Source organism: Trachypithecus francoisi, unplaced genomic scaffold (assembly GCF_009764315.1).
Source record: "Trachypithecus francoisi isolate TF-2019V2 unplaced genomic scaffold, Tfra_2.0 Lachesis_group7, whole genome shotgun sequence".
Classification (NCBI taxonomy): domain Eukaryota; kingdom Metazoa; phylum Chordata; class Mammalia; order Primates; family Cercopithecidae; genus Trachypithecus; species Trachypithecus francoisi.
Window position 1 is genome coordinate 87,046,597 of NW_022681472.1, and position 24,077 is coordinate 87,070,673.

The 24,077-nt window shown below is 38.8% G+C and overlaps 1 protein-coding gene across 11 annotated transcripts in view; it reads left to right on the forward strand.

The window, feature by feature from the left end:
• Positions 1 to 392: 392 nt before the first annotated feature.
• EFR3A (EFR3 homolog A) overlaps positions 393 to 24,077 on the forward strand; it is a 104,932-nt gene continuing 81,247 nt past the window's right edge. For 2 of the 11 annotated variants that reach the window (XM_033203349.1, XM_033203346.1), the window contains exon 1: positions 393 to 1,614. Coding sequence is in view for 2 of the 11 variants with exons in the window: in XM_033203339.1 (XP_033059230.1) it covers positions 592 to 601 (10 nt within the window). In the remaining 9 variants the exon portion in view is untranslated. Of the gene's footprint in view, positions 1,615 to 8,084; positions 8,242 to 13,081; positions 13,829 to 24,077 lie in introns of those variants that run through there. The other 9 variants (XM_033203348.1, XM_033203339.1, XM_033203340.1 and 6 more) reach the window with 8 other exon arrangements.

Below are 24,077 nucleotides of genomic sequence, written 5' to 3' on the forward strand. Positions count from 1 at the left end.
GAGCAAAAGGAAATTACATTTTCTGTCCTCTCAAAAAATGAGTAGCCATCACCCCAAATGACCTTAGTGCATCTCAAATAAACCATGCTTTCAGAGTATGCAAAACGCATTGCAAGTTAACCGATTGCAAAAGAAACAGCCCACAGGTACTCCGTGCGCTCAAAGCCATCATCCTCACAAACGTAAAGTGATGTACTCCATATAGAGATCAAGGAAAACGAATGCAACTCAGGTCACCAGGCTTTGGCAACAGAAAGCACCCGAAGTTGTTCTACGTGGCTGTCCCCAGTCACTCAGTCCATCCGCTAGACAAGGGATCCTGGGCCGAGCCCGGCCGTCCGCGGGGGCGGGGCCGGGACGGCGGCGGCGCGGTGACGTAACGGGCGTGGGTCGTCCGTCGCGTCGCCCGGCGGGGAGCGGGCTGGCGGCAGTAGCTGTCCCCCGCTCGGTTGCGTGACCGCGGGGTCCGAGTCCACGCCCTTCGACTCGTCTCGGCCTCCGCGGCCGGGCAGCGGCCGTCATGGTGCCGTCGGCGCTCCCTGCGCGACCCCGCTGAGCCTCGGTGCCGCGGCGAGCGCGGTCGAGGTCGCCATGCCTACCCGTGAGTGGCCGGCCGAGGGCCGGGGGCGTTGGGAGGCGTCTGCCTGGGCGACGCGCTTGGGCCGGGTCGTCCTCCTGGGGCGGCTGGGGAGGCTGGGCCGCGCTGAGCAGAGCCAGGAAGTGCCAGCGAGCGGCGGAGTTAGTTTCGTTTCCGCTCAGCCTTCCGGGGATGGCGTGAGCCCGTTGCACGGATCGGGAAACTGAGGCCCGAACGTTAAGGGAACTGCTGGGACGCGCTGTTAGGAGGCGGCAGAGCTGGTGGTAACCTAGACCCGTGGGATTTCAAAGTTAAAGCCCTTTTCCCACGGCCACACGGCTTTGTGGGACTTTATGGAAATACTGAAAATAACTGCGGTGCCGTTGTCAGTCCCTTCTCACTTCAGGGGCCGGATGTCGCTAGCTGACGCGCCGGCCCCGAGCACCTTCCCGCGGCCCCCAGACAGACCCCTGACAGCCTAACGGCGTCCGCATGGCGGCCGGGGCGGCTGACGTCGGCGCTCTCTGTGGAGCTTGTTAGGCAGAGGTGCCTCGAGTGTGGCTTTTTGGACCACACTTCGGGTTCACCCGGGCAGATGATTAAAAATGCTGGTTTCGGGCCCCTCCCTAGTCCCATGGAATTAGAGTCTGGACTTTGGGCCCCGGAGTCTGCACATCTAATAAGCGTCCCTGGGGTTACCAAGGCACCCCAAAGTTTAAAAGTCACTCCGTCTTGGAGGATTTTTAGACAGACGCGATACTACAGTACTACTAATGACCTATTTTAAAATGACCCAGATAATCGCAGTGTGACTTTATATCCACTGGTCAATATGTATATGTGCAAACTAGGGAAGCTCCTGATCTTGGGTAGAGAGGAAGCAACTTGGTCATTGATTTGAGAATCCAAGTAGGACTCTTTTGACTAAGTGTCCAATACCGTAGACTCTTTACATACTTGTGAATATATTTCCTAGAATTCATAACTACTTCTAGTTGTCCTTATTTTTGTAGCCATATGGGACACTGAATTTCCAGGTCAGTCTCAAATGCCGTTTCGTCTAGTGGTGGGAAAAGATGAGTTATTTCTTGATATTAGAAAGATTGATGTTTTCTTGATGTTTAAGGATGTTAAATTTAAATTGATACTAAAGATATTTAAATATCTTCTTGAGATTTAAAGATTTTCCTGTGGCAGATCTTTAGTCCTGATGTAGAGATTACTTTTAACTCCTCATACATACGTGGGTACTGTGGATTTTGTTTTCTTGACACACTACTGTGTGTCCTTAACTCACGTTCTTGGACTTTGTATCCAGTAAATATGTCCAGTTTATATTTGTTTTATTCCTTTTGGCTGGAGGAATATCATTTACAATCATCTTCATTGTTATTGCCGGTTTATTCTAAATTCATGTTCACGTTATTCAGTGAATATTTGAGACTAACGCTATGCTCATCTTTTATTTTATGAGAAACCAAAAGGGAGAAGGTAAGCACTTATTGAAAGTTGAGGCTTCGAGTAGAATTTATTGGTAACATGCCAAAATTATCCTGTGAAATAAAATTTTTAGTTATGTTCTAGGGTTATCTAGCTTCATAGAGTGGATATTGTAAACTTGTTTCTTTTCAAATGTTTAGTTTACTCTGCAAAATGATTTTAGAATGGGCCATGGTGGAGTTTGCATAGTTAAGAATGCAGATTTCACACCCTGACCGGAAGCCAAGTTTAATGTTTGCTTTATCTGTCATTGTTAATATTTGTCATGGTACGTTTTTTATGACTGAATAAAAGTGTGCTGTGGATTGACTGGGGGTACCCGTGTGAGGTGCGTAGTGTTCATATTTGCCTTTTCTCTTCTTTGGCTGTCACAGCTGCCAGAATTGCTGGGATAGTGCAGTGGACAAGAATATCTCTTTGAAATTCTGTTTGTAGAATATATATCCAACACAGAGATGGCACAATTGTTATTCTCTGAGGGAATTTAGGAAGAAGTTCACAGCTCTTAGGAGGAAAACTATGCTCAGATAAGCTAAGTGTTTTTGTTTGATTGGTGGTTTTAATGTTAAATGGTTGAGAGGCTCAGTGATAAGCCCAGGCCAGTTAATCCATAAGAGTTTTAATTAAAATCAAGGGTTGGAGGTGGTCACTATGGTCTCTCAGACTCTGCAATTCTGAGAGCAACCCTTGCTGTAAGTCGTAGAATTATTCGACTTTTGCTATTTTGTTGCTTATTTGGAATATTGGTACTCGTTGAAACTGTTGTTAATAACTAGAATCCAGTGGAGCATGCAGTAAGCCCACTGGCTAAGCAATGATATATCTCATGAATATTAACAGCCACTTCACTGGAATTATTTTGGAGATCCATAGACTCTTTGAGAAAGCAACCACCTGGAAGGATGCCTGACAGAAAACTGCCAGGAGACAGAAACAATTTTGTGGTCGTGTTACAAGCCCGTAGTCTGAAACAATCCTTAGGCACAGATTTCAAGACTATGTCACTGAATGCTATTTCAAACCTGTAAACCTAGAATTTGACACGTCATTTTTCTAGAGGCCTTTATTTCATTCTCCATTCAAAGGACCATTAAGAAGCATTCTATTTTAAAGATTCTCAAACTCTGAATCGGAATGTGAGTTGGAAGGACTGTTTAAGCTTCTTAATCATTTTATTTTGTGTATCGGTAAGCTGAGCCTTCTGTGAGTTTCCATGGATTAAAACCATGACTTAAACACAGAACTGGACCCTATAATCAGTAACCACAGCGAGCACAGTAACATTAATTTTTCTCTAGCACTAAATTGATGATAGTTTAGCCTTTTTTTCCCCTTGCGTTACTTTAAGACAAATGTAAGCTTGGTCAAAATTTAAATCATTCCGTGAACTTACAAGAATGCCTTTGCTTCCATCCTGTGACAGAAATCTTGGGAAAAGCTGTGGATCCCACTGGTGTGCTAAGTAGATTCTTGTTTACATAGACACGAACTTAAACTTTTAGTAAACTCCTTATGTGAAAGTAGCTCCTGAGGTCACAGATATTTTGCCTCAAAACAGGTCCAGTAAAATGTACTCTTTTATTTTATATGAGAATTTATTCTATATTTTCTAGGGAAAACCAAAACTCTCAAATATTGTTTGCTGTTAAACTATACTTTGATGTACTTTGAGTGATTGTGTGTGTTGAATGCTTTCTTTTCTCGTTTAGGTACTGACGTTGATGTCTAGGCAAATTTCTCAGGCTGTAGTAATAATATGGTTACTCTATGTTTGTTTTACTTTTGATGACGCTGATGACATTTAACTTATTTTTAAATTCATTTTTATGAAAGAAATGCAGAATGAATTGTAAAAGTGCTGATTGAAGTGTTTTCCTTTTAGAGACACATTACATGCAAACTTGGCCTACGCTTTCGTATTACTGGATTATTAGCCTTTTGTGTTCATTCATATTCTCATTCTTTCTCTCCTCTTTTCCCCTCTTCCCCCCTTTCCTAGTTGTCCCCTTGCTTCCTTCTCCCTTCCCCTCCCATCTCCTTCCTTCCTCCCTTCTTCTGTCCACCACCTATGTGTCCTGCCAGAGCTGTAGCTGATGAATTTTCTTTTTTGCAGTGACCTTTGGCTTGACACTGCCCTGTTTGCTGCCCAGATCTCTTCTTTCAGTCTGTCCCCACTCATGGGGACATGGAGCTACATTAAAGATTATGTAGGTAGTAGGAGATAATGCTGGAGAAAGAGAAAGCTAGAATTTGAGGTTTTTGTTTTTCTTGAAACAGAGTCTTGCTCTGTCGCCCAGGCTGGAGTGCAGTGGCACGATCTCTGCTCACTGCAGCCTCCAAATCCTGGGTTTAAGCAATTCTCCTGCCTCAGCCTCCCAAGTAGCTGGGACTACAGGCATGTGCCACCACGCCTGGCTAATTTTTTGTGTTTTTAGTAGAGATGGAGTTTCACCATGTTAGCCAGGATGGTCTCAGTCTCCTGACCTCATGATCTCCCCGCCTTGGCCTCCCAAAGTGCTGGGATTACAAGCATGAGCCACCGCTCCCGGCCATTTGAGGGGTTTCTGTGCTCTCACAATCGCAGTTATAGTGGCTTTTTTATAGGCCTAGTAGCAGTTTCCAACTTCTTGATTGCTTTATGAAGACTTACAGTTTGCTATGCTATTAGTAATAGGAAGTAATTACTGAATACTGATTGTGTGCTAGGCAGTATGCTTTGTGCTTTACCTGATTTATCTTATTTAACTCTTGCACTTTGAGGGAGGCCCTATTTGACTTGTTTTAGAAGATAGACAAATTAAAGTTCAGAAAAGGTAAGTAACATTCCTAATGACAATAAGTGGTAGAGCTGGGATTGCAACTAGATGGGGTCTGACCTCTAAGTCCCAGCTCTTTTTTCATACTATAGTGCTGTGAGCCAGACAGGAGTTGAATGGGATCCCATCAGTTTAACACTCACTTTTGCTGAACACTGTGCCTGGTTATATAATAGCTGCTTGGTAAATGTTGAATAAATTAATAATTGAATCTTTAAAAAATTTTTAAATTGATACATAATTTCACATTTATGGAGTAGGGTACATGTGATATTTTGTTAAATTCATACAGTGTGTAATAAGGTCAGGGTATTTAGGGTGTCCATCACTTTGAGTGTTTATAATTTCTGTGTGTTGGGAACATTTCAAGTCCTCTCTTCTGGCTACTTTGAAATATACAGTACATTGTTGTTAACTATAGTCATCCTCCCCTGTTATCAGATGTTAGAACTTACTCCATCTGACTGTATGATTTACCTATTAACCCACCTCTCTTCATCCGCCTTGCTCCCCCACACCCTTCTGGCCTATATGTAGAATGGATTCAATTGTAACTGGAGTCAGATAAGTTATTCTCTGGATACCATAACTGGAACTTTTTTTTTTCCCATAAAGTTAGTATTATAAAAGTTTTACAGTTTGGCGAGGCGCAGTGGCTCACACCTGTGACCCCAGTACTTTGGGAGGCCAAGAAAAGAGGATTGCTTTTGGCCAAGAGTTCTAGACCAGCCTGGGCAACTTAGACCCTGCCTCTACAGAAAAATGAAAAGTTAGTCAGGTATGGTGAAGGGGTGGCCTGCCCCTCCACACCTGTGGGTGTTTCTCGTTAGGTGGAATGAGAGACTTGAGAAAAGAAGACAGAGACAAAGTATAGAGAAAGAAAAGCGGGGTCCAGGGTACCGGCACTCAGCTTACAGAGGACCCACGCCGGCACCGGTCTCTGAGTTCCCTTAGTATTTATTGATAATTATCTTTACCATCTTAAACATAAGGGAGTGGCTGGACAATAGGATCATTGTAGGGAGGAAATCAGCAGTAAGACATATGAACAAAAATCCCTGTGACATGAATAAGTTTAAAGGAAAATGCTGTGTCTTGAGATGCATATGCAAACTCTCCATAAACCTTTTAGCAGCATTGCTCCAGCAAGTCCCACCTTGTTCCTAAAGGCGGTTTTCTCCTTGCTCAGTAAACAAAGCATACAATCGGGTTTTACACGGAGATGTTCCATTGCCCAGGGACGGGCAGGATTTTTAACCAGCAAGCTGCCTTCAGGCACTTGTTTAACAAAAGACACATCCTGCACAACCCAAAATCCTTTAAACCTTGAGTCACCACAGCACATGTCTCTTGCAAGGACAAAGTTGGGGGTAGGGTCACAGATTAACAGCATCTCAAATACAGAACCAAATGGAGTCTCTTATGTCTACTTCCTTCTATATAGACACAGTAACAGGCTGATCTCTCTTTCTTTTCCCCACAGTGTGGTGTTACTTGCTGTAGTCCTAGCTACTTGGAGACTGAGGCAGGAGGATTGTTTGAGCCCAGGAGGCTGAGGCTGCAATGAGCTATGATCTCACCACTGTACTCCAGCCTGGGCAACAGAGTAAGACCTGTCTCTAAAAAGGAAAAAAGTATATGTATATAGTCTGTGATTGTGTTCTTTGCAGGCCTGTCTGTACCATACTTGAGGTCTGAGACAAGAATACAAATGGAGGTCTGCAAATCATAGTTTAAATCAGGGGTTTTCAGTCTTTACACTATTGATGTCTGGGACAGGTTTAGGGGTTTCAGGGGCTGTCCTATGCACTATAGGACATTTAACAGCATCCTTGGCCTCTACCAACTGGAGGCCAGGAGTAACCTTCCTGCCCCAAGCTTGTGACAACCAACAGTGTCTCTAGACATTGCTAAATGTCCTCTGGGGGACAAAATTGTTCCTGGTTGAGAACCACTGGTTTAAGTATTTAAATGTTATAGATCATACTATGCCCGCAGCCTGACCTGCTTTCCCATGCAGGGTCCCCAGACTGCTCCACAGACATTGCCTTCTCAGTGCAGAGGTCCAAGTAGCTTGTAGGCTTGATCCAGTCAGTAGCAGTCTGTTGGGGTACAGCAGAGTCTTGCCGGACCCTGACCTGGGATTGACTGTCAGTTACCTTCAGGAAGCCAGGGTGAGCAGGTTCCCTCCTTTGGTACTGTAGTCTTCCATCTCAGGATTTCTAGATAGTTAGTTCTAAGCACCTCCCAGAACTATACTAGCTGAGTAGCTGGACAGATGGAAGGTGGAAGGAAGCCCAACTTTCTGGGGAACTCAGTCTGCTTATACTCCAACTTTAGGTGTCATGGAATGGGAAACTTGAAGCAAAAACAGCTGCAGCCATCTTTCTCTGGTGTTTTGAGATGGAGTCTCACTCTAGACCAAGCTGGAGTGCAGTGGTGCGATCTCGGCTCACTGCAACCTCCGCCTCCTGGTCTCAAGCTATTCTCCTGCCTCAGCCTCCTGAATAGCTGGGACTACAGGTGTGTGCCACCACACCTGGCTAATTGTTTTGTATTTGAGTAGAGATGGGCTTTCGCCATGTTGCCCAGCATGGTCTTGAACTCCTGAGCTCAGGCAGTCTGCATGCCTCAGCCTTCCAAAGTGCTGGGACTACAGGCGTGAGCCACCGTGCCCAGACATTCTCTGGTTTTCTAGGGCAGTGATTTTCAGTTATCACTACCGCATGCACTGTCCCACCCCCACACACTCCTGTAAAAGGAGAGACAGTCCTCTGTGTTTTGCAGGGCAGAGGCCCTTTTTTAATGGGTCAAATAAGATACTGATTTTTAGGATGAAACCACATTTTACTCATTACATGGCTCAACTCTGGTGTGGAATGATCCAGTTATCATTTGCAGTGTATCTGTTGTGGGATGGATTGCAGTGAATGAATCTTCATCCTATAGTGGGAGTAGAGAGGTTTTTATTGGTACCATTGAAGGAAAGGAGTCCCAGACAGTCTCAGAAATAAAGAGGAGGGCACAGAAAATCCCAATATGGCCCCCACCTGCTTCAGAGAAGAAAGGGTGGACCAGAAGATAGAACATGAGTCGTTTGTCTAGGTTAAGGAGTCTTCAGTTTTTTTGCTAAATGAACCCTTTTGAGAATCTGATGAAAGCCATGATTATTCTTCCCCCAAAAAATGCAGATTCTTGCCCAAAGTTTTGCATATAATTTGAAGAAATTCAAAGGCATACTAAGATGGAAAAATGAAGTGAATCACCACGGTGGCAGTTCTCTGAGAAAAGGACCCTAACTGAGGTTGTGGAAGAATATCATTTGCCAAATATATGATGCCAATATAAGTATGTCTTTTTTCTACTTTTTTGTCTGTTTTCCCCCTAACCTTTTAACATTATCTTGTTTTTTCTTACCTTCTCTGTTAGCCTATTGAAATCTTTAAAGTATTATATAATATATAGATGGATATTCAGTAAGGCTTTTCTAAAATTGATATCTATGAAGAGAGTTAGTTTAAGAATTGCAGGATCACCAGACGGAAAAATTAAATTGAGTAGAATTTGAACTTAAAAGGCTGTTTTATCCAATCATTAAGGGGAAAGTGAAACCAAAGTAATTTTGAGGCCAAGGGAAAAGTTCCCCTTTGCCCTCTGAAGGTTCACTGAAAAATCAACTGACAGAAGGCAGATTAATTGGAGAAATACATACAAATTTATGTAATGTATATACACACGGGCGCCTTCAGAGTGAAGACCCAAAGATACAGGAGAAAATGTCCATTTTTATGCTTAAGTTCAACAAAGTATGTACATTGTATAGAAATATTGGCCAAAATACGAATGATCTAATGTTAACAGACTGAGTGGGGAAACTCAGCAAGGCCCATCTAGATTTTTCTGGGATTCTCTGCGCATGCATTCCTTTCTTCTCGGTATGCGGCAGGACCCTGTCTGGCTTGGGGTCTTGTGACCCACAGTCAAACAAGATAGGTCAGGTAATTTCTTTATGATCAGTTTTTACCCAGAAAGACCGAGGGAAAGTTAGAGTAATATTTTTCAGTTTTATGACTGGGTTTGGGGAAAAAGGATTCTGGTTTTTGTAACCCACCTTGGGGAATAGTGATTCTGGTTTCTATAGCTAGCCTTGGGAGAAAATGGGACTGAGAGACAGGAAGGCAGGAGAAGATCAGAGAAAAACTTGATTTTGAGGCCTTCATTTTGGAGTATGTTTTCTGAGGCCCAGCAATAAGTTAACTGTGTCATTCAGCTAGGTAATGGTGTGGTACTAGCACCCAGCTCATCTGAATCCTGGGTGGGTGTGCTCACAGCTACGTACTTCCTATAATCTGCGTGGCACATGGAAGGGGTGGGAGATAAGCATGATAGAAACCATGGCTGACAGTATGAAGAAGGATTCAAAATTAATATCAAATAGGAAAAAAATTATTATTTACAGCATTTGTACAAATCTGAAAGCAAAATACTATGAATACTACGAAGTGGTTGGAATATATTTTTGGTCTCTTAGATTACCAAAAGACTTAACAATAACATGCAGAGGCAGTGAAGTACAGTAGAAAAGGCAGAAGTTTAAATTGGTACAGCATTTTTGGAAAGCATTATAGCACTATATTATCAAATACGCAAATGATTCTTAAACTATTGACACAGTAATTTCACTTAGGGGATCTATCGTTTTTCTTCTCTATAATTTGTGTTTTCCTTCTATAGTTAGCATTCTACAAACAGAGAAGAAGATTCTTAAGATGTTTTTACAGCTTAACATAATTTTTTCGACATTTTTATAATTCAACATTTTATAAAACTTTTTATAGTTTTTTTCAAAACCTTGAAATGACATGTTAAAATGCTGCATTGAACTGGTTTTTCTTTAGCCTGCAGAAAAGAACTTTGAGTTACCGGTCTAGTAGTTTTGACCATAGTGGGTTAGGAAAACAGTGCATTAGCTGTCTGATTGCTGTCATGTAAAAATCTGTGAACGACTTTGAGCAGGCATTGGTGGATTATATTGTTCAGGAATAGGAATGGGGCTTTTTTCTTATCACTTGTATTTTTTTTTTTTTTTTTGAAAGGAAGAGGAGGAAATAATTTCTGCCTTATTAAGTGGTGGTTTAAATCATGAAAACCTGAAAGGTTGAGATGAGTCATGATGTGGGGTTCAGTTTATTGGGAACTGGCAGGTTTTTTTTTTTCTTTTTTTTTTTTGAATGATCTTGTGTTGTAGAGTTGAATTGAATACAGTTCTAGGGAAGTATGATCACGAAATGAATGTTGGCAATTCCTCCTATGATTAATATGTCAGACTTGTCAAAATTCTCTCATCATGTGTATTTGCCAGGTTTATGCAGCTCTTGAAATGAGGCAGCTCTCAAGTATATTCTAAAGCAAGCAGGAACTAGTATTTTTCTTCTTTCCATATAGAGTATTGTCTTCTCCCTTTTGCATATGTATTTCTTGCTCTTTGACTTTAGGTGTTCATAGATAGTGTGATTCTAATTTTTATGGAGGAAGGAAACACTAGTCAGGTTTTGTTTTGTTTTTTAATTTTACTTCTGAATCAAGAGTTTTCTGTATTCTTAAATTAGGCGTTAAGCCATTTGCTTTGTGGTCTTTAAGAGGAATTCTGTCCTCCTAAATGCTACTTTTGTTTTTATTCTTAGTTGGTGAGTTATTCAGCTGTACCTTTTTATTGTTATTACCTGAACTCCAGGGTATTTCTGCTGCAGTAGTTTTCTGGATAATGCTAAGTGTTCTTCACATCCCCGCTATTTAATTGGTGTTCTTGAACACCTGTCTTGGCAATTAACTACCAAGTTCCCTTGCTGTGGTTACAGTTAACTTTAAATGAATTTCACTCCTGATGAGCCGAGTGAAATGTAAGATGTCCAAGATTGGCATTGTCAATTCCTGGAATCTCATAAACTTTGCAGAAGGTACTGTGCCAGGCTAAAGGAATGGCCCATTTATGACATCTGACTGGGATTGTTTTATTAACTTAATTAAAAATAATTTTATTAGCTTTTTAACCCACTAAATGGAGAAGATTATATCTCCTACGGATATTTAGGTGCAATAGAATTTGCGTAACTGTGCTTTAGAGGTGGTAATGCTTTATGAACATGTTGTTGGAATCAGCAGGTTATCAGTTCTTGCATTATCATCCCACCATCTGCTGCAGCTGGCTCTGGAAGGGCATCTACAGCGGGGAGGACACTCTGGGCAAATGTATATAACACCTAAGATTCTGGCTCTAAGTCCCTATGGCTTCTCCTGTTTTCTTAGCTGGGCTGGAGTTTGTGAATTTCAGAGGTCCGATTACTTTTCATTTCACAACTCAAATTGGAAGCAGACTTAAGTGACTTGTCATGACCCCTTTTCCCTTAGTTCCATCTTGCTTCTTTGTTTGGTCTTCCAATGATGGGGATATCTGCCCCAGGACAGTTCTATCTCTAATACCTATACAGAAGCTCCTTCCCTGGCACAGCATCCTCATTGTTGGTTCCTGAGGATTCCATGTTGCTCTTGACCCACATTGATGCATACAGTCAGTGAGGGTGGCCCAAGGGAAGCTTGAACTGCCTTTAGAGCCAGATTTTCAAGATTTCTTCCACAAATCATAATAAGGACTGTTGTATGGGAAGGATCCCGACAAGACTGTGCAGGTGGCCCTCTCTATCTGACCACCTTCAGCTGGAGCAGCTCTATTTTTTTTTTAACTTTTATTTTAGGTTCATGGGCACATTTACAGGTTAGTTAATAGGTAAACTCGTGTCACAGGGGATTGTTGTAGTATTATGGTATTGTGGTAATATTATTGCACCCAGGTACTTAGCCTAGCACCCAGTAGTTATTTTTTCTGCTCCTCTCCCTTTTCCCACCCGCCACCCTTAAGTAGGCCCCAGTGTCTGTTGTTCCCTTCTTTGTGTCCGTGAGTTCTCATCATTTGGCTCCCACTTATAAATAAGAACGTGGTGTTCGGTTTTCTGTTCCTGTGTTAGTTTGCTAATGATAATAGCCTCCAGCTCCATCTGCTCCCACAAAAGACATGATCTTCTTCTTTATTGTGGCTGCATAGTATTCCATGGTATATATACACCATATTTTCTTTATCCAGTCTGTCATTGATAGGTATTTAGGTTGATTCTATGTCTTTGCTGTTGTGAATAGTGGAGCAGCTTTATTTTTATCTCTTTTATTTGTGACATTCTGCATTTGGTTTCAGTAGGGAAATAATGTTGGCTACTTTTAAAAAGTTTGAGGTTTATAGTATTAGATATTAGAATATGCCCTCTGACAAGAATTTAAGCTCTTTTATAATCAGTAGCTCGGGAACCTAGAGGCAAAAATAAAAGCTATTTAGCTGATAGTGCCTCACCTGTTTTGCTCTCATGCTCTCCAAGATTGGAGATTTTATAATCTCTTCTTGCAGTCATTTCAGTCATAGGTACTGTCAGTATGTTCCTAGATTCACAAATGTTCTTTCAGTTTTTCTTGTTGTCCTATTGGATTTCTCTTAGCAAATATTTTTGGGCCTACATTTGTAAGGCAGTGCTGGCTGGAGAATACAGAAGTGAATGAAGCAGTCCCTAGCTTCAAAAAGTTTACCTTATTTATAGAAGGGTATAAATTGCTGTAACACAGAGAATGGCAAGTGCGAATAGAGTGGTGCCAGTGGGGGCCCAAGGGAGAGACTGCACCTCTGATTGGAAGAAGACAGCAAGGGGAAGATGAGTGGAGGACAGCTTTCTAAACCTGAGTGCCTTAAAGTATGCTACAGATACAGTGGTCAAAGGAGAAATGCTGATTTGGGGAAAATGTTTGAGATGAGTTATGCAGGTGGAAATAACCATTAAGCAGCATAAGTGAGACAGTAGTGCTAGGGAAGGTGAAGAATTTAAGGCTGTGTATGTGTGCACACATGTGCGTGGTAATTTTGTCTTTTATTCACATTTATTGAATGCTGTGTGTCATTTATTATGCTAGACACTGAGGATACAGTGGTATCCTCATACAGGACATATGGACACCAACAGGGACGTCATCCCTGCCCTCATGGAGCTTGGTCTGATGGGGAAGAAAGGTGCGCAGCACGTAGTTACGCTGATGAGACAGAGAGCTTTAGAGGGCCTGTGGTTTCTTTCCTTTACTGCTGTGTTGGTAGTTTTGGTATAGTGTCTGGACCATGGCACACATTCAGTGTATGTTTATAGAGTGAATCAAAGAATTGTAATAGATGTTACTAAAAAAAGAAACACAAGTTGCTATGTAAACATGTAAGTGAGGCTGGAGGGAGAGCAGTTAGAGGTTATTTGAATACAGTAGTCTAATTGGTGGGGTTTGGACTTGGATAGTGGTTGTAGGAAGGACTGCAGTGAACAAATGTGAACACTTTTGAGGAAATACAGTTGATAGAATTAATTGGATCAAAGGATTGAGGGAGAAAGGGGAGTAAGGATTTACTCAGGTTTCTGGCTTTATCATATAGGTGAATGGTTCTGGTTTGCTACAGGGACTTTTTGGAGGAGGAGCAGTTTGGGGAAATCGAGATGGAAGATGAGTCCATTTTAGGATATGATAAGTATAGTGCCTTAAAGACATTCAGGTTATGTTTGTAGGAATAATAGTGCATAAAATTACAAAAGGATAGGTTGTATAGAGGCTAAAGAAGCTGAAGGCAAACTCTTGAGGAACATGCTTATTTCAAGATGGAGTGAGGCACAAGAACGGAAGAGGGAGCAGGTGGGTCATTTTTTAAACAAATACCATTGCAACAAATGTTTGCAGGATGAGAGTTATGCAAGACTCAAATGACTCACACTTATTTTTAGTAGCATTTGAATATTCCAATGTAGCAAGAAACAGAAACACTGGACAGTGTCTTACAGTTTGATCTGCTACGATGACAATAAAGGTAATTTATGAAACATTTTTTTTTAAGCTTTAGGACTTAAGAACAATTGTTGTGTCTCATCCATGGCAGTTCTGTCCTATACGTCTGGCCTTAACTATCTTTTCACAGCTTCCTGGCTGGGGGAGGTGATTGTCAAATTATAATTGGGTGAGAGGATGTAAACTGTAAATTGTGCAGTTTGCAAGTAGAAATTAGGGTGGCTCCATATATGTAAGCTAAAATAAATAATATAGAACTAAACTGTTAGTAATTTATCAACCCCTTGCCATCTTGAGAATCATAATAATGTGTATTTGTGAAACAACTGAATGATTTGCAGGCAGCAGATGTAATGCTTATGCAGAGTTGCTGGGAAACTGCTTTATTCACACAAGGAACTGAAGGACGTTAGAGACTTGAGCTGTCACCTGAGAGTATCAGTCAGCTCTTGGAGTTTTCAGTAAGATTTCTTTCCGCTTATACAGCGAATACTGTTCTCCTTTCCTCCGCATCCATTGATTTCTGGGTTTCTACTTGGTCTGACACAGTAAACAGGCTCTATTCTCTCTTTTCAGCAACACAGAAATATTGTTCAGCGTGTCCTGATAGAGTACAGCAACCTGCTGATTAAGGGATGAACAATTTTAAAAGTATTTTGTACAGTGGTTCAGAGAAGATTACAGAGGATTGAGTATAATAGTGTGGTTTGGATGCTTTGCTTTTGCCAAAATTGGCAGTTGTTTCAACCATTCTTAATTTTTTCATCTAAAATTGCACAGTAATTCTACCCTGCATAGTATTTGCATAGAGGTGAGATAATTTTCTATTGATTCTTTTAATTTGTAAGAGTAAATTAAGTTTATTTTTATAGTTTCAGTAATAAAATGAATTCTACAAATATATACAGATTTCCAGGTTCTTTGTGTGTAATGCTACAGAAAAACTGGTTGGTTTGTCTTTTTCCCAGTGCATCAGTAGTAGTAACCCTTAGTTTGAACTTGAGGTAATTTTGTCAGTTGGTAATACATTGAATTCTTAGGGTAGCATCAGATTTTGGTTAATGAGCCATTTAAGAATATTGGTTAGAAAAGATTTTATTTTCTTCTTAGAGGCATATGATTAACATAAAAATACCTTGTTCGCGTTGTGACCACACTGTGTGTTTGTGATAAATTAAAAGAATAGGGGCCTGGTGCAGTGGCTCACTCCTGTAATCCCAGCACTTTGGGAGGCAAAGGTGGGCAGATCACAATTGTGGTCAAGAAGTTGAGACAAGCCTGACCAACATGGTGAAACCCGTCTCTACTAAAAATGCAAAAATTAACTGGGTGTGGTGGTGCGTGCCTGTAATTCCAGCTACTCAGGAGGCTGAAGCAGGAAGGTGGAGGTTGCAGTGAGCCGAGATCACCCCACTGCACTCCAGCCTAGGTGACAGAGTGAGACTGTCTCAAAAAAAAAAAAAAAAAAAGAATAGGTTAAAATTTAAAGAAGTTTCAGGCTTTTGACTTTGTGTTATTGTAATTTAATGTATAGAGTGAGTATAAAATCTTTAGGGTTTCTTGGTTTTAGTTGGAAGATTGGAGAGAATATATCAGGCATTGAACTTTGAATGTTTACATTAGTAGAATAATTTTTTAATTGAACATTTTACTTAACTAGTCCTGCTCAGCAAATCCTGTGTTATGTGTTGCTATCTTCAAATGTTGGATAGAGAAATCACTTAAAATATATTTTATTTAGATACGTAATTAGACTGCTACTTATCTTTTCAGTTACTGTTTAATCGGAAAATGTAATCATCTCAGTTCAAATGAAAATCTCTAACATATGGCATAGATGCTGTGGGTGTTATGGAATCTATAAGAAGAATCAATGCTGTTGGTATATTAAATGTATTTCCTCTAAAAATAATTTTGGAAGTTACAAACACTCCTACAGATTTAACACTTTTGTTGCTCTGTGACTAATGAGGAAATAATTTTTTTTAAAAAATTTATGTAGTTAGGGTTTTAAAGCTGTTTTAAATTTTGCCTGAGATAACTCATATCCTATTTGTGAATTATTTAGAGGACTTTTAATTAAAGTAACTCAAACCAACTTGGTTAGCTAAGAAAGATCCTAGTCTGTGCCTGTGATAGATTCTTTATGCTCATAATGGTAGCAAACTAATATTTTTTGATTTAGGGGTTTTTCTAAACGATAGTGCTTTACTTTGTTTAAGCAGACACTGTCCTTTGTCAGTGATTGTTTTTTCTAAAAGCTTAGCTAAAAATCTGCGGAAAGCCCTAAATGTTTTTTTCCCTCCATATTCAGCTTTTCATTTTGGACAATAGGCTAGTAGAATTTTAAACTGTGACCTTAGTATTACTAATGCATATTAAGGTCACAGCAAGTATACAGAAGGAAATGAATGATTTTTTTAAAAAGCTTTTTTGAGATATAATTTGCATACCATAAAATTTACCTGTTTAGCCGGGCGGGTGCGGTGGCTCACGCTTGGAATCCCAGCACTTTGGGAGGTCTAGGCGGGCGGATCACAAGGTCGGGAAATAGAGACCATCCTGGCTAACACAGTGAAACCCCGTCTCTACTAAAAATACAAAAAATTAGCCGGGCGTGGTGGCAGGCGCCTATAGTCCCAGCTACTTGGGAGGCTGAGGCAGGAGAATGGCCTGAACCCGGGAGGCGGAACTTGCAGTGAGCGGAGATCGCCCTCCAGCCTGGGCGACAGAGCAAGACTCCGTCTCCAAAAAAAAAAAATTACCTGTTTTAAGGATATGGAGATACTTGATTTTTACGTTAAACAAAATCCCTGGGAAATCACCTGGACGGTTACTTTTAACAAATGTGAAGTTTCAGATGCTCCACCTTTTCTTCTCCCTAGAGTTTGGTTCATCAGGACTCACACTTTCGTAAGTATTAGGAGACTTGTGAAAACGAAAGTCTCTGAAATCCCCGTTCTTTTTAACCTTTTAATTGTGAGGAAGATACATCTATTTCTGGATTTTATATATATATTATATTTAAGTTTAAAAACCTGAAAGCTTCCGGTATCAGATTACTGTAGTGAGAAGCATTTTAATATGTGCAGGAAAGTGTAAATGGACTTTTCTGCATGCTGAAGTTACAGTACAGCAGAGGATTCTCACCGTAGTTTTACAAAATAAAAATAGGCTTTAGCTTCAAAACTGGATTTTGCTTGGGGATGGATTTACTGCTAGAATTTTGTAAAAGATTATGTACAAATATTTCCATTCTTTTCCTTGTCAGTTTTGTGATACTTGTGCCGGAGTGCTTTATTACTGTAAGCTGAAACTTCAGTGCACAGTGCACTGTGGGTGGAAAAGCTTAAAGACATTCTAGACCCTAAACAGCCATGGCCATTTGGCTGTTGAGTTTGTAAACTAAAAACGTTCTCTCCCACATTTCCTAAGATGTGCCTGTAGCAAGGACAGCAGAGTCCTCCCTGTAGCTCTTGCTCGTGGTCTTGGTATGCGGAGAGTTTACCTGGAACTTCTTATGTGGACCCTCTAACAGCATAAAAGCTTCTTTTTTCTTTCTCACATGTTCTTGTATTCTTAGGGACATTTTTTAGCTCAGAGTAACCTATGATAGGAAAAGAAGATAACTTCTAGAAGTGGGAAGTTTTGTAATATGACAGATTCTCAAGCAGGATGTCACTTCCTCATTCTCTACCATCTGATTTAAGTTTTGTACCTCTGGAGAGCAGTGGCAGTAATTGTATAATTTTTTGGCAGCTGCACAATGTTTTGACTACGTTGCTTTAGTCTCCAAAGTAGACAGTTCAGACTTTTTTTGAAAAGAACTTTCTCAGAAAGGCAGTATAGTGTATAAAGTGTTGAGAGTACAGGCTTAGAGGCCCTTAAAGAGGTCTGTGCTCCATGCTTCTCGTTGTATGGTCTTGGGGATATTATTGTCTTTCTGATTCTCTATTTGTAAAGTGTAAATATCAATACCTACCTCATAGGGTCATTCTGAGGATTAAATAAGACCAAACCTAGAATTTAGTGGACACTCAAATATTTGCTAAATACATTTTGAAAGAATCAGACTGGTAGATGAGGGATAGATAGGAGCAGGGAATTCCTGGAGTAGATTGGATCTTGTTGCCATTTGGTTAAGTCCTCTGGTTTCCCACTGTATTTGCACAATATCCATGGCCATATTTTGTGCCTTTGAAAAACACTTGGATTAGAATTTCGTTTATAAATTTGCTGAGCTGTTGTAACGAAGTGCAACTAACTGGATGATTTATACAACAGATATTTATTGTCTCACTGTTCTGGAGGGTAGACCTCTGAAATCAAGGTGTTGGTAGGGTGGGTTCTTTGTGAGGGCTGTGAAGGAAGGATCTGTTGCAGGCATCTCCCTGACTTTTAGATAGCCATCTACCTGGAGTTCTGACTCTAGGAGTGTCTGTCTCTACATTTCTCCTTTTTATAAGAATACTTGTCATACTGGATTAGGACCTACCCCGATGGCCTTACCCTAACTTGATTGCTACTACAAAGACCCCCCTCTCTCTAGATATGGTCATTTTCTGAGGCACTGGAAATGATGACTTTAACATATGAATTTTGAAGGGACACAATGTAATCCATAACAGATATATATCAGACATGAAAATGAAACAGACTTTTACTTCCAACATTTTCATTTTTTAAATTGTGCTTATTTATTAAACTTTGATGTAAATTAATGGTATAATCTTTTTTCTTTTCCTGAGACCAGACATTCATTTACCTAAACTTAAGTGTATGTAGCACTTGAAAAAAATTGGTAGAATTGAACAAAAATTCCTTATTTCCTTGTCTTAGTTACTTTGTATGTTACTATTGAGATGAGAGAGGAATGTTTGAGTTTGAGTGACTGAAATATCAAGGAAGGAGTTGAATTCTCTGGAGGCTGACTTAAAGTCATTTTGGCATTTAAACTGGTTTCAGGAATGGTACATATATACTAAATATAGAATTTACTGGTGTACGTGTTGTGTGAAATCTTACGTGTATTAGTTTTCTAGGGCTACCATAACAAGGTAGCACAAACTGGGTGGCTTAGGACAACAGAATATTTTTCTCTCACAGTTCTAGAGTCCAGAAATCCAAAATCAAGATTTGGGCAGGATCACGCTTCTGAAGGCTCTGGGGAAGAGTACTTTTTTGCCTTTTCCAGCTTCTGGTATTTACTGTAGTCCTTGGAATTCATTGGCTTGTGCAAAATAATTCCAATCTCTTCCGCTGTCTTCACGCGGCCTTCTGGTGTGTATCCATATCTTTCTTTTTCTTATATAAGGATACCAGTCATTGGATTTAGGGCTTACCCTAATCTAGCATGACCTCATCTTGATTATATCTGCAAAGACCCCATTTCCAAATAAAGTCACAATGGCAGGTTATAGGCTGAATATTCCTAACCTGAAAATCTAAAATGCCCCCGAATTTGAAACTTTTCAGCTCCTTTTTGAGCTCTCAAAAGAAATGCACTTTGGAGCAATTTGAATGTCAGATTTTTTTATTAGGGTTGCTCAACTAGTATGTATTTTGCAAGTACCCTTAAATAAAATAAAAATAAAAATTCTGAAACATTTCCGGTCTTAAGCATTTTTAATAAGGTAAATTCAGCCTTTACTGGGGTTAGGACTTTAACATATTTTTGGGGGAACATAAATCAACCCACAACACTTGTCCATTGCTTCTTAAAATCACATTTACTCTTAATTTCTCTCTTAAATTCTCCAGTTGTTCTGACTAGTAAATGGACAGCCTTGTTCCCACACATTAATGTACTTGAGTGTGACAACTGAGAACTCTCCCACTTTCCTGTATGTTAACCTATTGGCTTGGTTTTCCAGGTACATAATCACGCTTCATGTTTTCATTCTTTGTCCTTCTGTTCCAACAGTTTGTTGGAAATTCTTAGGTGGTTTTTGGTTTCTTGTTTGCTTTACCAACTCAGTATCATAAGTTGTATTTAAAATTATTGAACTTCCTATTTTATGACTTATAATAGATTTTTATCTCCAGGAACTTTTTTGTAATTGGAATGCATATTGACTTACTACTGAATACTTATTATTAATACCACTTTCTGTTGAGACAACAATATTCTCCACAGAATGAATGGTATGAGCAAATGCATTGGAATGAAAACGTTTGAGACTTGATTTGAAAGCTGTATTCACAGCTTTTGCTGTGAAAAATGTTATGCTTTATTGGGAAGTAAGGCTGAAAAGGTAGAGATTTTGCTTAGGTTCACCTCCAAGACCGGCCTGTCAATGAAGCATAAATAAATTGGGGAGATCGTTATTTTGACAAAGTATTACGTGACTTTACTGTTTAAAATATGTTGGTGTATGTGTATAAAGCGAAAATAAGCTATTGATCATGTATACTTTTTAAAATAAGTGATTTGAGTTTTCGTGGGTATGCACTGAAGGAATTATCTTTTAAATTGTCTAATTGTGGATATTAATTATCTTTTCCATTCTCAATATTTGTGTGACATATAATAAAATGTTTTGTACTCATTTTTTCTAATGTGTTCATTTTGCTCTTTATAAACTTCATGGCCTTTTAAAAGGCATCTGGGAAAATGTCAGGGCTGTTTCTTTTTTTTTTTTTTTTTTTTTTTTTACAAATTGGAAATGCCACATTCAGATGCTTCTTAGGAAGAATAAAACGTTGTTATTCTGAGTCTAGGTTTGAACTTTAAACATTCATCTCATTTTAGTATAAAGTGTTTTCTTTACCAAGAGCTTCAGGAGGCTTTCTTGTCACCTGAATGGCAAGTTAATTCAGAAGGAACATATCAAAATATTAAAATGAGAAAAGTTGGGAACCAGCATTAGCTGAGTCACAATCTCCTGCTTAACCTCATTTGCCAGTGTGCACTGAGAAGAACTGCTTCTTGCCAAAACATCTGTCTCTTCAGCTTTCAGTAGGAAGCAGTGTCCTTTGGCTTACAAAGAAGTGGTAACAACTAAGTGAAGACGAATGAAGCAATTTGAAATTGGCATTGGTAGATTTAGTTTCCTCTTTTTTTAAGCAATTAAAATTAAGCCTGCAGCACTGTGATTGGCATTTTTGACATTTAGCTTGTGCTGAACTAAGTATCAGGGACTTAATGTAATTGCTGTATCTTGCTAAGACCTGCTGTACAGATAGTTCTTAGGTCATAAAATGAATGCTTATTAGATTGTTTCTCATGAGCACTAAGGACCAGTGTAGAGATCATTTATTACCAAAGTATGATTATTAGCATTTTATGCCAAAGGAGTTATTTCTGCATACCCCCTTCGGTATTTTTATATACTCAGAAATAACATTAACAAATATCTAATTAAACAGATGAAGGCAATTTCAATAGAAATCTGAAAAGCTGGTTATATTTTATAAAGTTTACTCCTTATGCTATATTAAGTATAGTAAATCCTTTTAGGTAAAGTTGTCTTAAAAGAGATTTTTAATAGAAAGATCTCCTTACTGTACTTTGTCCTTGACTCTGCATTTTTCTTCGTAGTTATTGATATAATTATCTTTAATTTTTTCAACAAGTAATTTTTTTATCCTTTGACACGTGAAAAGACTAATCACATAATTACAGTGTTTTCATCATGCTACTGCCCTACTCTAACATTTTGAGTTGTTTACAGTGCCTACAAAGTCCAAGCTTAACATCCATATATGTACAAGGTTGTCTAAAGTTTTGAGGAGAGAGAAGTATATGTTATCATATATGCTTGTACAGCTACTGCCAATTTGTCTTTCCGTTTCTTCTTCTCTAGGCCCCAGAGCTAAATCTGCAGTTGAGCTGGGCTAGTCATTTTATTACTGCAGAACATCCTGTTTCCCTCAGCCTTTCTAGAATACTCTGTTCCCTCTGTTCGTTTTCTTCCTTTCTTCAAATGCTAACTCAAAGCTCAGGTTTCTTGAAAGGAGAAACTTGTCCTAATCAGTCCAACTCAGAAAAGTCTTTTCATCTTCTGGTCTCTTAAGAAATAATCTGTTCTACTCATTTCGTGTTCATGCTTGGCTGAGCTCATCTTTTACATCCTCTAAGAAGCTTTTCTAGACTTTGATTTTTCTCATTTATCTTATATCTTATTTCTATTGTTTATAGGTGGGTCCTTCTACTCTTTCAAGCATGTAAGTTCTTGTTAAATAATATTTTGCATTACGGTTTTTTTCTTTATCTTCCACAGTACCTTATATACTACTTTCAACAAAAATTAGTTAATGTTTGTTTGCATTTGAGTTGGAATGTCGTGTGCTTGAGAGAATGAACCTTAGAGAGATTCCTTAGTCTAACCTCTGGTTTGAGTCTCAGGAATATATTTACATCCAGGTTCTGTCCTTTGAGGATATCACAGACTAGTCCCTTTTTCACATGATGTCCTTTAAATATCTGAGTAATACCTGATACTTACATTTACTGTGTGATATGTCCTGTGCTAAGCATTTTGTAACTAAAATAATGAAGATTTTTGTTATGCATTATAAATTGTACTTAGTAGCCTTCAAATACACCACAATCTGTGCAGTTAGTCAAATTCAACAGCAGTTCATTTTTGCAGAATCTATGAAGTGGGGCAAAACGTCCTTCAGTTATCAGTAAATTTAGCTCTTGCAGGCAGGTAATGCATTATACTCCATTTCCAATCAATAATATGTGATGAAGCATCCAGAGAACTATATAAAAATGATTATGAAGAAATATCTTGATTTGATTTGAGGACATTAAATATGAAAACACAAAAGTATAAAAATGATACAAATATACTGGCTTCTGCAAAAATCTGAATAAGGAAGTTCTTAATAAGTAATATGTTTCCTGTGGCACAGGGAAGTAATTTTTTTTTTAATAAGGTCTTCTCTCCCTGAAGACCTGATTATAATTTTTAAAAGATAAGTCTTTATGCTATATTAAGTATAGTGAGTGCTTTTAGGTGAAGTTGCCTTAAATTGGGTTTTATTAGAAAGATCGCCTTCCTGTACTTTGTCTTTGATCCTGTGTTTTCCTTCACAGTTGTTAAAATAATTATCCTCGTCCCAAATGTTGCTAAGGCCTAAAGCAGAACAGTAGTGTATACAGTAATGAATATGCCAGGCCAATGTTGGTATTCATTGTGGCTAGATTTTTTTATTTTAATTTAATTTTATTATGTATATTTTTTGAGTTTTAAAATAAATGCAACAAGGTCAGTAATCACACTGTCAAGGCTAAAACCAGATCAGTCAATGAATAAAATAGTTAAAATCTATTATAGGGTTATAGTTGATTATTAGCTTTCTTGTGTTGTAAGACTAGAAAAAAATGTATACTATTAGCTTCATGTTATAAAAATTATAAACAATATACTTCAAATATTAATGTGAATTGGCTGTCTCAAAGGCTAATTCATTGATCAAGAAATCTGGTGGTATATTAGTCACAGAGTTTCAGAATGTATTATGGTGACTTTAAAAACCATTTGTATTGTCTATGATTTCAAATTTCTTTGTAAATGTCTATGATGTACTATATAGTTAAAATTAACAGACTGAAGTATTTTTTTTTTAATAAGGTCTTCTCTCCCTGAAGACCTGATTATAATTTTTAAAAGATAAGTCTTTATGCTATATTAAGTATAGTGAGTGCTTTTAGGTGAAGTTGCCTTAAATTGGGTTTTATTAGAAAGATCGCCTTCCTGTACTTTGTCTTTGATCCTGTGTTTTCCTTCACAGTTGTTAAAATAATTATCCTCGTCCCAAATGTTGCTAAGGCCTAAAGCAGAACAGTAGTGTATACAGTAATGAATATGCCAGGCCAATGTTGGTATTCATTGTGGCTAGATTTTTTTATTTTAATTTAATTTTATTATGTATATTTTTTGAGTTTTAAAATAAATGCAACAAGGTCAGTAATCACACTGTCAAGGCTAAAACCAGATCAGTCAATGAATAAAATAGTTAAAATCTATTATAGGGTTATAGTTGATTATTAGCTTTCTTGTGTTGTAAGACTAGAAAAAAATGTATACTATTAGCTTCATGTTATAAAAATTATAAACAATATACTTCAAATATTAATGTGAATTGGCTGTCTCAAAGGCTAATTCATTGATCAAGAAATCTGGTGGTATATTAGTCACAGAGTTTCAGAATGTATTATGGTGACTTTAAAAACCATTTGTATTGTCTATGATTTCAAATTTCTTTGTAAATGTCTATGATGTACTATATAGTTAAAATTAACAGACTGAAGTATTTTT